At 46.1% G+C, this 12,455-nt stretch overlaps 1 protein-coding gene across 5 annotated transcripts in view; it reads left to right on the forward strand.

Annotated features, from left to right (window-relative positions):
* The window catches only part of hipk3a (homeodomain interacting protein kinase 3a), a 231,524-nt gene that overhangs the window by 204,882 nt on the left and 14,187 nt on the right, over window positions 1-12,455 (forward strand). For all 5 annotated transcript variants that reach the window (XM_059976150.1, XM_059976154.1, XM_059976151.1 and 2 more), the window contains 3 exons: window positions 2,306-2,430; window positions 3,557-3,724; window positions 6,708-6,998. In XM_059976150.1, coding sequence (XP_059832133.1) covers window positions 2,306-2,430; window positions 3,557-3,724; window positions 6,708-6,998 — 584 coding nt within the window. The remainder of the gene's footprint in view (window positions 1-2,305; window positions 2,431-3,556; window positions 3,725-6,707; window positions 6,999-12,455) is intronic.

The raw sequence follows: 12,455 nt of genomic DNA on the forward strand, positions 1-12,455 counted from the left end.
TGTTTCCTCTGGGTGCTCTGGTTTCTTCCCATGATCCAAAGACGTACTGTTTAATCGATTAATTGGTCATTGTAAATTGTCCTGTGATAAGGCTTGGGTTAAATTGGTGGGTTACTGGGTGGGCGCAACTCAATGGGCCAGAGAGGCCTGATCTGCGCTTTTTCTCTAAATAAATAATTAATAATAGTCCTGATGTAAGGTCTGCCCGAAACATTGACTGCTCTTTTCCACGGATGCTGCCCGACCTGCTGAGTTCCTCCAGCGTGTTGTTGCTTTGACCCCAGCATCTGCAGTGTACTTTGTGTTAACGCTGTCACTATCTCATTTCTGCCCCAGACAGGCTCCATTGTATCTGCCTTAAAATTGCAGTCCGTTGTATAAAATCAGAAGAAGTTCACCATCACCATTTCATGACCAGCAAAGGCCACATTAGAACTGCATCTATAGATGAATGTTACTGAAGGCTTAAGAACATAGAGAAGCAGGAGTGTGCCACTTGACCTGTCAAGCCCATCCTACCTCTCAAACTGATTATGGCTGATCTCTGCAGACCCCAACTCCTGTGCCCATTCCCCATAACCCTCAGTCCCTGAATTTTTCACATATTTATCTCCATCTTCAGCTAGAGGTTTATGTACCTCTGGAACTTATTGCTGCAGATGGCTGTGAAGCCCATTTAACTGGATGTATTTAAAGTACCCTTGTGTTCTTGGAGTGGGAGCATGTGATCCCTATGAAACGGTGGCCGCCCCACGGAACTGAGCTGTACCTCTATTTTAATCTGAATTCATTAACAGCATTGTAACCTCAAACTTCGTATGTATATTGTATTTGAATAAAAGTTTTTTTAAATTTAGTCAAAGATTACAGGGAGAAGACATAATGGGGATCAGGATGTAGAATAAATCAGCCATGATTGAATGGAGGAACAGACTCAATGGTCTGAATGGCCTAATTCTGCTCCTGCCTTATGGTCTCCTTTGAATACATCTAACAGTCCAGTCTCCACCACCCCTTGGGGACTGGGGAGGAATCTCAGACAATGAGAGAAGAAATTTTCTACAGACATCAGTTTTAAATGAACAAACAAACGACTTTTCAAGCCAAGACCTTTCATCAGGACAGATCAGGTCTCAGCTCGAAACATCAACTTTATTCCCCTCCATAGATGCTGCCTGGCCTGTTGAGTTCCTCAAGCATTTTGTGTGTGTTGTTCTGGATTTTCAGCATCTGCAGTGTCTCTTTATCAGTTTTAAGTGACTAGTTCCATACTATGTAGCTATGAAACCTGGTTTGGAGCTCTCACACACGGAAAACATACACTTGTGGAAGAGCCTTGATTTTTTTCTAAGCCTCAATTTTTATTTTAAGATTTTCCACGACAGCACCCTTCTCTGCCTCTGTAGCCTTCTCTAGCCCTACACCCTCCTGCATTTCCCTTCTCTCCTACTCATAAGACCTAAGAAATTCGAGCAGAGTTTGGCCACTCAACCCATCAAGTCTACTCCACCATTCCATCATGGCTGATCTATTATCCCTGTTAACACCATTTTCCTGCCTTCTCCCCATAACCTTTGACACCCTGACTAATCAAAAACCTGTGACTTGGCCTCCATAGCCATCAGTGGCAAGTAATTCCACAGATTGGCCACCCTCTGGCTAAAGAAATTCCGGAGACTAAAATGTGTTCAGAACTCACCAAGCAATCACAGGACTTTCTAACCTCTGGAATTCCCCCACTCGCCTTGATCTCATCCCCACCCTTAGCAGGGGTTTTGGCCTGGTCTGATATCTGGTGGTCTTGCTTCCCCCCACATCCACGCTTCCTCTCGGTATGAGTGTAGGCTTTGTTCGAGCTATCATAGAACATAGACCAGTACCACACTGGAACTGGCCCTTCGGCTCACATTGTTGTGCTAACCAATTAAATCAGTAATCAAGTGGATAACTAATCTCTTCTGCCTACGCAATGTCCATATCATTCCATTTTCCTTATATTCATGTGCCTATCTAAATGTTCTTAAAAGTCCCTAATGTATCTGCCTCTACCATCGCTCCAGGCAGTTCATTGCAGGAACCCATCACTCTATGTTACAAAAAAAACTTGCCCCCACATCTGCTTTGAAATTACCCCCTCTCACCTTAACTGCATGTCCTCTGGTACTAGACACCCTGGGAAAAAGATACTGTCTGCTCTATCTGTGCCTCATAATCTTATGAACCTCTATCAGATCTCCCCTCACAGCTTCTGGTGCTCCAGAGAAAACATCTCAAGTGTGTCCAACTGTCCTCTCTGTTGATGCAGGCATGGTCCAGTCGAAGCCAACAGATACTCGTCCCCACCTGGCACCAAGTTACGGCAGTGGCGCCCACCACGACATCGCTTCCATCTGATTCTGTGGCTGGTCCACAGAGACTTGGCGACTGGGGGTACGTACCAATGAGGGGCGTGTGTGCGTGGAGTCCAGCACTCGTGCTGTCAGGATCTTTCGGGGTCATCTGCTGTAGCCAGTGGTACCGCTGTGGCCTCCTCTACTGCGGTGAGACCTGATATAGATAGAGGTACCGCTTTGTCAAGCACCTCCACTCTGTCTGCCACAAAAGGCAGGATTTCCCAGTGACCAGCCGTTTCAATCTGCCTTCTCACTTCCATTCCAACCTGTTGGACCATGGCCTTCTCTACAGCCATCTTCTGCCACAGTGAGGTCACTCTCAGGTTGGAGGAGCAACACCTCATATTCCATCTGGCTAGCTTGCAACCTGACGGCATGAATATTGATTTCTCTAACTTCCGGTAATTTCTTCCCCCCTCCCTCTTCTTTCTTATTCTCTTCCCCGTTCTGGCTCCCTTCTTACTGTTTCCCATCTCACCTGCCCATCATTTCTCTGCCTCTGCAGCCCATCCCTTTAGCCACCGATCCTTTTGTTCCTTATTTGATTTTTGTTAATCTTCTGTTTGGCGTTATTCCCAGAGTCATAGAGCACTACAGCACAGAACAGACCTTTGGCCCATCTAGTCCATGCAAGCTGTTGCCCTGTCCAGTCCCATCGACCCACACTCCATACCCCTCCCATCCGTGTACATATCCAAACTTCTCATAAATGCTGCAATCAAAGCCACATCCACCACTTTCGCTGCCAGCTTGTTCTACACTCACACAACCTTTGAGTGGAGAAGTTTCCCATAAATATTTGACCTTTCACCTTTGGCCCATGACTTCTAGTACTGTCTCAGCCAACCTCAGCGGAAAAAGCTCCTGGATTACCTTATCCGTGCACCTCATAATTTTATATTCCTGTGAAGCGCTGTGCAATGATATGCTCCCTTGTTCTGTTGTTGAGATAGAAGTTGTTTGTTAATCTTTGGTAAAATCAGCAGTTAATAAACCGTGATGATGTTACCATGTTTTAAAACAGGTGCTGATCCAGACCGAACGTTGGTTAGGACAGGTTTGAGTACAGTACAGAGCATCCGTCTCGCAGAGTTTATGGGCTGATGTGTTTTGTTTCATGCTCGTGACCAGCCCCTTGCCTTTTTCTCTCTCCCCCACCTCAGGAAGGTGCGTGCGCCGGGCAGCTGTTACAGTTCCACATTGCCACAGCATCTCATAACCAATCAGATGGCACTGTCGGGCGCACAGCCCATTAACGTGGGGATCGCACAGGTGGTCTGGACCCAGCCCTGTGCCAGCAACAAGAAGAGGATCAGGCACTGTCAAAAGAGGTCAGTGGAGAGGTGGGTGGGTGGGAAGGGGGTTGCTGGAGCAGTGAGAAATGAGGAACTGATAAAAGAAGTCAGTGAAGGTTGAGCACTTCCGCTCCACCCACGAAAAGTAGAATTCCCCAGTGGCCATCTGTTTAATTCCTATCCTCATTCCCCTTCTAACATGTCAGTCCTTGGCCTTCGGCCACAATGAGGACCCTCACGGGTTCGAAGAGCGACACCTCACATTCTGTCCAGGTAGCCTCCAACCTGATGGCATGAATGTCAATTTCTCCAACTTCCTCCCAACCCCTTCCCTCTTCTTCAGTTCCACCACTCTGGCATCTTACCTCTTCGTATCCAGGCCTGGTGAAGGGTCACGGCCTCAAACATCAAATGTTTATTCCATTTCCATAGATGCTGCCTGACCTGCTGAGTTCCTCCAGAATTTTGGGTGCAATGCTATGGATTTCCAGCATCTACAGAATCTCTTGTGTTAGTGAAAGTGTTAGGGGAGGTGGGTGGGGGGGGGAGTGGGTTGGAAGAGGGTTTAATGCCAACTGCAGACATTCAGTTCCCCAATCTGTGAAAGTCCTAGACGATTTGAGGACAGTTTAAGTGAGCAAGGGGGGCAGAGTTAGATTGACCTTAGAGTAGATTAAAGGGTTGGCACAATATTGTGGGCTGAAGGGCATGTACCGTGCTATTTTCACATTCCAAAGAAATGAGTGTCACTTTAAAATGCAGCAGAGTTTTCTTTTAAATCCATCCTACAACACTGAAGCAGACCATTTGGCTCATCTGGTCCATGCTTGCCCTCCCACATCAAGATGTAGCAGCACAACATCCTGTTCCTCCCTCCCTCCCTCACATATCTATGCAACCTCTTGTCCGATTATTCTGTCCTGTTCATCTCTGTCACTCCCATGTGGTGGGGATTTCTTCAACCTCAGCATTACCCAGATGAACTCCTCCCCCATTTTAGAGTCATCATCTCACAGGCAGGCCATTCAGCCCATCAACATAGCGGTTAACACGATGCTATTACACCTCGGAGCTTTGAAGTTCAGAGTTCAATTCTGGCACCGTCTGTAAAGAATTTGTACGTTCTTCACATGAGCATGTGTTTCCTTGGGTGCTCTGGTTTCCTCCCACAATCCAACGATGTGCTGGTTAGTGGGTTGATTGGTCATTGTAAATTGTCCTGTGATTAGGCTCAGGTTCAATCAGTGGGTTGCTTGGTGATTCACCTTGATGGGCAGGAAGGACCTGTTCCATACTGTATCTCTAAATAGATAAAATAAAATCCTTGTTGACAAGAAAGCACTAATTCCACATGAATCTCTTTCATCTTTTTTCATTGATTTATTATGTCCCGTGTCATACTACATGGGTAATCATGGTCTTGATCATGATTGTTCTTGGCAAATTTTTCTACAGAAGTGGCTTGCTATTGCCTTCTTCTGGGCAGTGTCTTTACAAGACGGGTGACCCCAGCCAATATCAATACTCTTCAGAGATTGTCTGCCTGATGTCAGTGGTCACATAACCAGGACTTGTGATATGCATCAGCAGCTCATACGACCATCCACCACCTGCTCCCATGGCTTCACATGTCCCTGACCATTTACAGCAGTCAGTTAACCTACAAACCTGTGCGTGTTGGGAGGTGGAGGAAACTGAAGCACTCAGCTGAAACACATAGGCTCACAGAGCAATACACACAAAATAAGCTGCAGGAACACAGCAGGTCAGGCAGCATCTATGGAGGGGAACAAACAGTCAAATCTTTGGGCCTGGACCCTTCAACAGTCACGGGGAGAACATGCAAACTCCATATAGACAGCATGGGAGATCGGAATTGAACCAGGGTCTCTGATGCTGTGAGGGATTGGCTCCCCTAGTGATGGACCTTAGCATATAATGTAGAACAGTACTGCACAGTATGGACTTCGTCCATGACATTTTAACTACTCTAAAATCAATCTTGTCCTTCCCTCCTACATAGCCTTCCATTTTTCTGGCATGAAAATCGAGACATTGAGATCAAAAGTCAGGAGGTTATGTTGCAGCTTTATAAAACTTTAGTTTGGCTGCATCCAGAGTAATGCAATCACAAACGAGAAAAAGTCTGCAGGTGCTGGAGTAATGCATACAGTTTTAGTCACCCCCATTCCAGGAGGAAAATCGAGTCTTAGGAGAGGGAACAGGAGGGGTTCACCAGGATGCTGCCTGGATTAGAGGGCACGTGCTATCGTGAGAGGCTGGGTAAATTGGGGTTGTTTTCTCAGGAGCAGGAGGAACTGAGAGGCAATCAGATAAAGGTTTGTACGATTGTGAGAGGCATAGATACAGCATCTTTTTCCCAGGGTTGAAATGTCTAATACCAGAGGTCATGCATTTAAGGTGAGAGGAGTAAAATGGAGTTGTGAAGGACAATTGTTTTTACACAGAGTGGTGGGTGCCTGGGATGGTGGTAGGGGTAGATCCCTCAGGGATTTTTTAAGGGATTTTTAAGAGATGTTTACGTAAGCACATGAATGTGAGAAAAATTGAAAGATTCAAACATTGTGTAGGCAGAAGAGATTAGTTTTGTTGGCCAGTTGATTACTAATTTAATTGGTCTGGTACATCTTTGTGGGCCAAAGAGCCTGTTTCTGAGCTGTACTGTTTTAAGTTCTGTCCATGTGCACTGGAAATAGACTCAGATACACTGCAGCCCAATTTGGAAAGAGAGTCAGATGCCCAGAAGGAGAATGAGACCTTTCACTGCAATGTCCCCCTCCCTTAGAACCCGGTGGGAGGTGAAGAGAGGAATATTTCCCAGTGAAATATCAGTGGTGGGAATTGAGTCGCCATGGACTTGATGGGACGAATGGCCTCTTATGTCGATGGAGGTGTGTCCCACTGAGGAAGATTGCCAAGTCCCCTTGCTCCGAGAGAGGTGCGAGATCACTTATGGGGAATCCGTGTCCATTCACTCTCCCTCTTTGTTTCCCAACAGGAGCAATACAATGTCACAGAACGGCCTGCAGGGCACGACAACGGCTTCCCCAAAGACCGCCAGCAGACCGAAGGCTGCCAGTGCTGGGGGCTGCCCCGCGGCACAGGACAATCAGAACAGCAAGGGCGACAGGGGCTTCTGCTGCCCAGAAACGGTGGGCCCACATCTGAACGGCAACCAGCAACGCCAGGCCATTGTCATCGCCGACTCGCCGAGCCCCACTGTCAGCGTCATCACCATCAGCAGCGACACGGATGACGAGGAGGCTTCCCAAACCCATTCCCCTGGAGAGTGAGTCCCTTCACTTTTCTCTATCTGGCATGGGCTGTGCGGCTGAAGTACTGGTATGTGGTGAGAATTGTTCTGTCCCTGGGACTGCCTGTTCGAAGTTTAAGTACATTTCTTATCCAAGTATGTATATCAAGTACAACCTTGAGAGTAATCTCCTTGCAGGCAGCCCCAAAACAATGAAACTCAATAGAATCCATAAAAAACCACACTGACAAACATCCAGTGTGCAAAAAAGGACAAGTCATGCAAAATACTGAACAAATAAAACATAGAACATGAGCTGCAGAGTCCCCAAGGGTCAGGCTGTGGAGACGGTTCAGCACCAAGGCGAGTGAAGTTGGTCCAGGAGACCGATGGCTGCGGAGTCCCCAGGGTGAGTCTACAGGCTGTGGGGACAGTTCAGAGCAGAGCAGTTCAGAGCAGAGTCCAGGAGCCTGATAGCTGCAGAGTAACAACTGCTCCTGAATCTGTTGGCTTGGGACCCATGACCTTCTGCTTGAGAAGAGAGGGAGACGAGGAGAGCCAGTTTAAGTCAGTCATTTTGCTTCTTGACTCCGTTCGCTGCTGTTTGCTCTAGATCCCTCAATTTCAACTTGCGTTCTCAGTATTTAATTTTTATTTGTATTTAGTTTGCCTTCTTTTGCACATTGTCATTCTTTGTGTGTATGTTGTTTTTCATTGTATTTCTTTGTTCTGTAGTGAATGCCTGCAGGAAAATGAATCTTAAGGTAGCATATGGTGACATATATGTACTTAGATTAAAAATTTACTTTGAACGTTGAACTTCGATTGCCTTCTTTCTGAAGGAGTAATTGAGGGGCTTGCAGCAGAGAGAAGGAAAGTGGACGTGGATAAGATGTTTCCCATAGTGGGTTAGTCTAGGACCAGAAGGCACAGCCTCAGAATGCAAGGCAGTCCCTTTAGAACAGAGATGAGGAGAAATCTCTTAAGCCTGAGACAGACAGATAGATACTTTTTTGATCCCAAAGGAAATTACAGTGTCACCATAGCATTACATGTGCACGGATATACAAATATTAGAAGAGAAGTGAGAAAGAAAAATAAGTTACCTTAAAAATAAAATGTACAAGATTTGTAAGTCAGAAGTTTGATCACTTCCTCAGCTATAGGTTGACTCATTATAGCGCCTGATGGCAGAGGGTAAGAATGACCTCATGTAGCGCTCTTTGGAGCAGCACAGTTGTCTTAGTCTTTTACTGCTCCTCTGTTCAGTCAAGGTGTCAAGCAGGGTGTGAGAAACATTGTCCAGAATTGCCAGGATTTTCAATAGGGTCCTTTGTCCTACCACAGCCTCCTGTGTGTCCAGTTTGACTTTTATACCAGAGTCAGCCTTTCTAATCGGTTTATTGAGCCTGTTGGCATCACCGGTGTTGATGCCACTGCCCCGGCACACCACCACAAAAAAGATTATGCTGGCAACAACAGGCTGGTAGAACATGCGAATGAGAGGCCTGCATACTCCAAAGGGCCTCAGTTTCCTCAGGAAGTAGAGGAGACTCTGGCCCATTTTTTACACAACCTCTGTGTTGGTTCTGCACTCAAGTCTGTCATCCAGATGCACCCCCATGTACTTGTAGGACTTCACATCTACGTCCTCACCATCAATAGCAACAGGGAGCAAGCCCATCACCATCTTCTTTGTCTTACTATTGTTGAGCTGCAGATGATTCAGCTTGCACCATTTGACAAAGTCCTCCACCAGGGCCCTGTATTCATCCTCCTGTCCTCCCGTTATACTCCCAACTATTGCTGAGTGATCAGAGAATTTCTGTAAATGACATTACTCAGTGCTGCATCTAAAGTCTGAAGTATGCAGGATAAACAGGAAGGGAGCCAGTACAGTTCCCTGTGGGGCCCCGGTGCTGCTTATAGCCCATGTCTGACACACAGCTGACGCACAAACTGCAGTCTGACAGTCAGGTAGTCCGTTGTCTAGGAATCAATGGAAGTACAAATCTGTATTGAACGGAGCTTTTCCCCCAGCAATGAGGGCTCAGTGGTATTGAAGGCACTTGAGAAATCCTCACTGTGCTCCCCTGCTTATCCAGTTGGGAGTAGAGTCTGCTCGGCAGGTAGATGACAGCATTGTCCATTCCAATGTGCTCCTGGTAGGCAAACTGCAAAGGATCAAAGGCTGATCTGACCAGGGGTCAGAGGTGAGCCAGGACCAGCCTCCCAAGGGTCTTCATGACGTGTGAGGGTAGTGAATCTGGAATTCAATATTTGGAATCATTGGGCATATTTAAAACAGTGATTGATAGGTTCTTGATTATTAAGTGTGTCAAAGGTTATGGGAGAAGGCAGGAGAATGGGTTTGAGAGGGATGATAATCAGCCGTAATGAAATGGTGTAACAGACCTGTAAGTAGCTTGATGCTGCTCCTATTTCTTATGGTCTAATGGTCTTCCCCAAGGCCAGCTATCTAAAAGCTTCTTATCTGAAATGAGGTGCAATGAGACTTGGGAGTCCTCCTGCAGGATTCCCTGAAGGGTAACATTCAGGTTGAGTCAGTGGTCAGAAAGCCAACTTCATTGTAGTATTAATTTTGAAAGGACCTGAACATAATAGCAAGGATGTAATGTTGAAGCATTATAAAGCATTGGTCAGACTATATTTGGTGTATTGTGAGCACTTTTGGCCCCATATCTGAGAAAGGATGTGCTGGCATTGGAGGGTCCTGAGGAGGTTTTCAAGAAAGATCCTGGGAATGAAAGGGTTAATGTAGGAGGAGCACTCAATGGCTTTGGGCCTATACTCACTGGAGTTTAGAAGAATGGGGTAGTGGAATCTCATTGAAACAATCAAATATTGAAAAGCCTGACTAGAGTGATGTGGAGAGGAGGTTTCCAAAAATCGAGGAGTCCAGGACCTGAGGACAGTCTCAGAATACCAGGACATCCTTAAGGCCAGAGATGAGAGGGATTTTCTTTAGCCAGAGGGTGGTGAATCTGTAAAATTCATTACCACAGACTGCTGTGGAGGCCAAGTCATTGAGTATATTTAAAGTGAAAGTTGATGGGTCCTCGTTTAGTCAGGGCATCAAAGGCTACGGGGAATGGGATTAAAGGGGTTAATAAAATCAGCCATGATAGAATGGCAGATCAGACTTGATGGGCTGAGTGGCCTAATTCTGCTCCTTATCATATGGTATTAAAGCAAACTAGCAGCCCCTTTCAAGCACCCAACACCTAAGCCTTGCATGTGGAAGAGGTTCATGTTTATCGTTGTCATACCCAACGTATAAATGTCATGGAAATTAGCTGTTTGTAGTGACAGCACAACACGCTGCATGGGGCAGCACAGTGGCACAATGGTTAGTGCGGCGCCAGCAGCCCAAATTCAATTCCACCCTGTGTTGAGCTCAACACTGACTGGCAACTCCTGTGCCACATTGCTGGTGCCAAACTGCATCGGTCTCTGCTGTTCTTAAGATGCAGAATTCAAGATCGTCCCTGACCATCAGAGGGCCCCCTACCCTATCCTTCTGTAAGCGAAGGGAAAGCGGGTATGATTCGAGGTTCAAAATTCAAGTTTATTCATCACCAGTACCTCAAGGCATAAAATGAAATTCGTTGTTTGCTTTAACAACCAACACTCGCGAGGATGCGCTGGAGGCAGCCTGCAAGTATTGCCACCCAGTCTGGTGCCATAACAAGCAACCAGACCCTTTCATCCTCCCACCCACCCTCATACACGAACAGTCCTCTAATCCCAGTGTTACCTTTATCCTGATTGAAATTAGGATCTATTCACCACATTTACATCAGAAGATGCAGTCAAACGCGGCGTTTGTGTTAACAACCATCACAACCGAGGGATGTCCATAAGTGTTGCCACACATTCTGGCAGCCCAGTCGCATGCTCCACAAGGCTTGGCACAACAACACTGACCTCATCAAGCAACAAAACCAGAGCAGCAAACCAAACCCCGTTCCTTCCTCCCCCCCCCCCACCACACATGTACTTAACCCCAAGATTGTTACATGTCTCTAGAGTGAGAGAGAGAGTCATAGAACACCATAGCACAGAAACAGGCTTTTTGGCCCATCCAGTCCATGCCCAACCATTGAACTACCTACTCCCATTGACCTGCACCTGGACTATAGCTTTCCATACCCCTCCCATCCATGTACCTATCCAAATCTCTCTTGTATGTTGAAATTGACCCTGTATCCACCACTTGTGCCGGCAGGTTGTTCCACACTCCCTGAGCGAAGAAGATCCCCCTCATACTCCCCTTAAAACATTTCACCTTCCACCTTTAACCCATGACCCTTAGTTGTAGTCTGACCCAACCTCAGTGGAAAAAGCCTGCTGTCCATACCCCTCATTTTTGTATACATCAATCTTTGACGTTCTGGAGAATAAAGTTCTAACCCATTCAACCTTTTAGTGTAATCTTCGTAAATTTTCTCTGCATTCTTCCGATCTTATTTACATCGTTCCTGTAGGTAGGTGACCAAAACTACACAGAATACTCCAAATTAGGCATCACCAGTGTCTTACACAATTTCAACACAACATCCCAACTCCTGTACTCAGTACATTCATTTATGAATGCCAGTGTGCCAAAAGCTGTATTGCGACCCTATCTACCTGTGATGTGTCTTTTGTGGAACTATGGATTTGTATTCTCAGATCCCCCTGTTCAACCACACTCCTCAGTGCCTACTACTCCCATGAAAGTCTACAACCACTCTCTGGCTTCTCCCACAAAGTGAATGTCTAATCCAATTTACAACCTCATCTTGAATACTAAGTGACTGATACCTTCTCAACCAACATCCCATGCGGGACTTTATCAAAGGCCTTCTTAAAGTCCATGTAGACAACATCTATTGTCTTGCCTTCATCAGCTTTTCTGGTAACTTCCCTGAAGAACTCCCATATCTTCCAATAATTTTCCCACTACTGATGTCAGGCTCACCAGCCTGTGATTTCCTGGCTTATCCTTAAGAGCCTTTCTTAAACAATGGACAACATTAGCTACACTCCAATCCATCCATGTCTCTGCTAGGGCCCCTGCAATTTCTGCACTAGCCTCCCACAGGCTCCGAGACCCAATCTGCAAACACCTTTCCCTCTGTAATCTCTCTAGGGTCTGTGACCTTGCTGCTGCATTGCTTCACATCTATAGACTGTTCAAGCAAAATTATTGGAGTTCAGGCAATAATTTTCTCAGTGGCATATTTTGACAGGTAGTTTTTGTTTGATGAAACACATGACATCACGCTGCCAGCGCTGAGCTGTGTTGGAGCTGTTCACCATTCAACTAGCTATAGGGCTGGTATAATGTTAAGATTAGGCGCCACCCTGTGGCTGTAAATGGTATTGTTTCAGAGCGGAGGAAGCAAGGATTTAAAGATCTATCACATGTACATCGAAAATCAGAACATATAGTGAAATACAGGATTTACTGGCGGCAGCCTACAAGTG

Source organism: Hypanus sabinus, chromosome 7, assembly GCF_030144855.1.
Source record: "Hypanus sabinus isolate sHypSab1 chromosome 7, sHypSab1.hap1, whole genome shotgun sequence".
Classification (NCBI taxonomy): domain Eukaryota; kingdom Metazoa; phylum Chordata; class Chondrichthyes; order Myliobatiformes; family Dasyatidae; genus Hypanus; species Hypanus sabinus.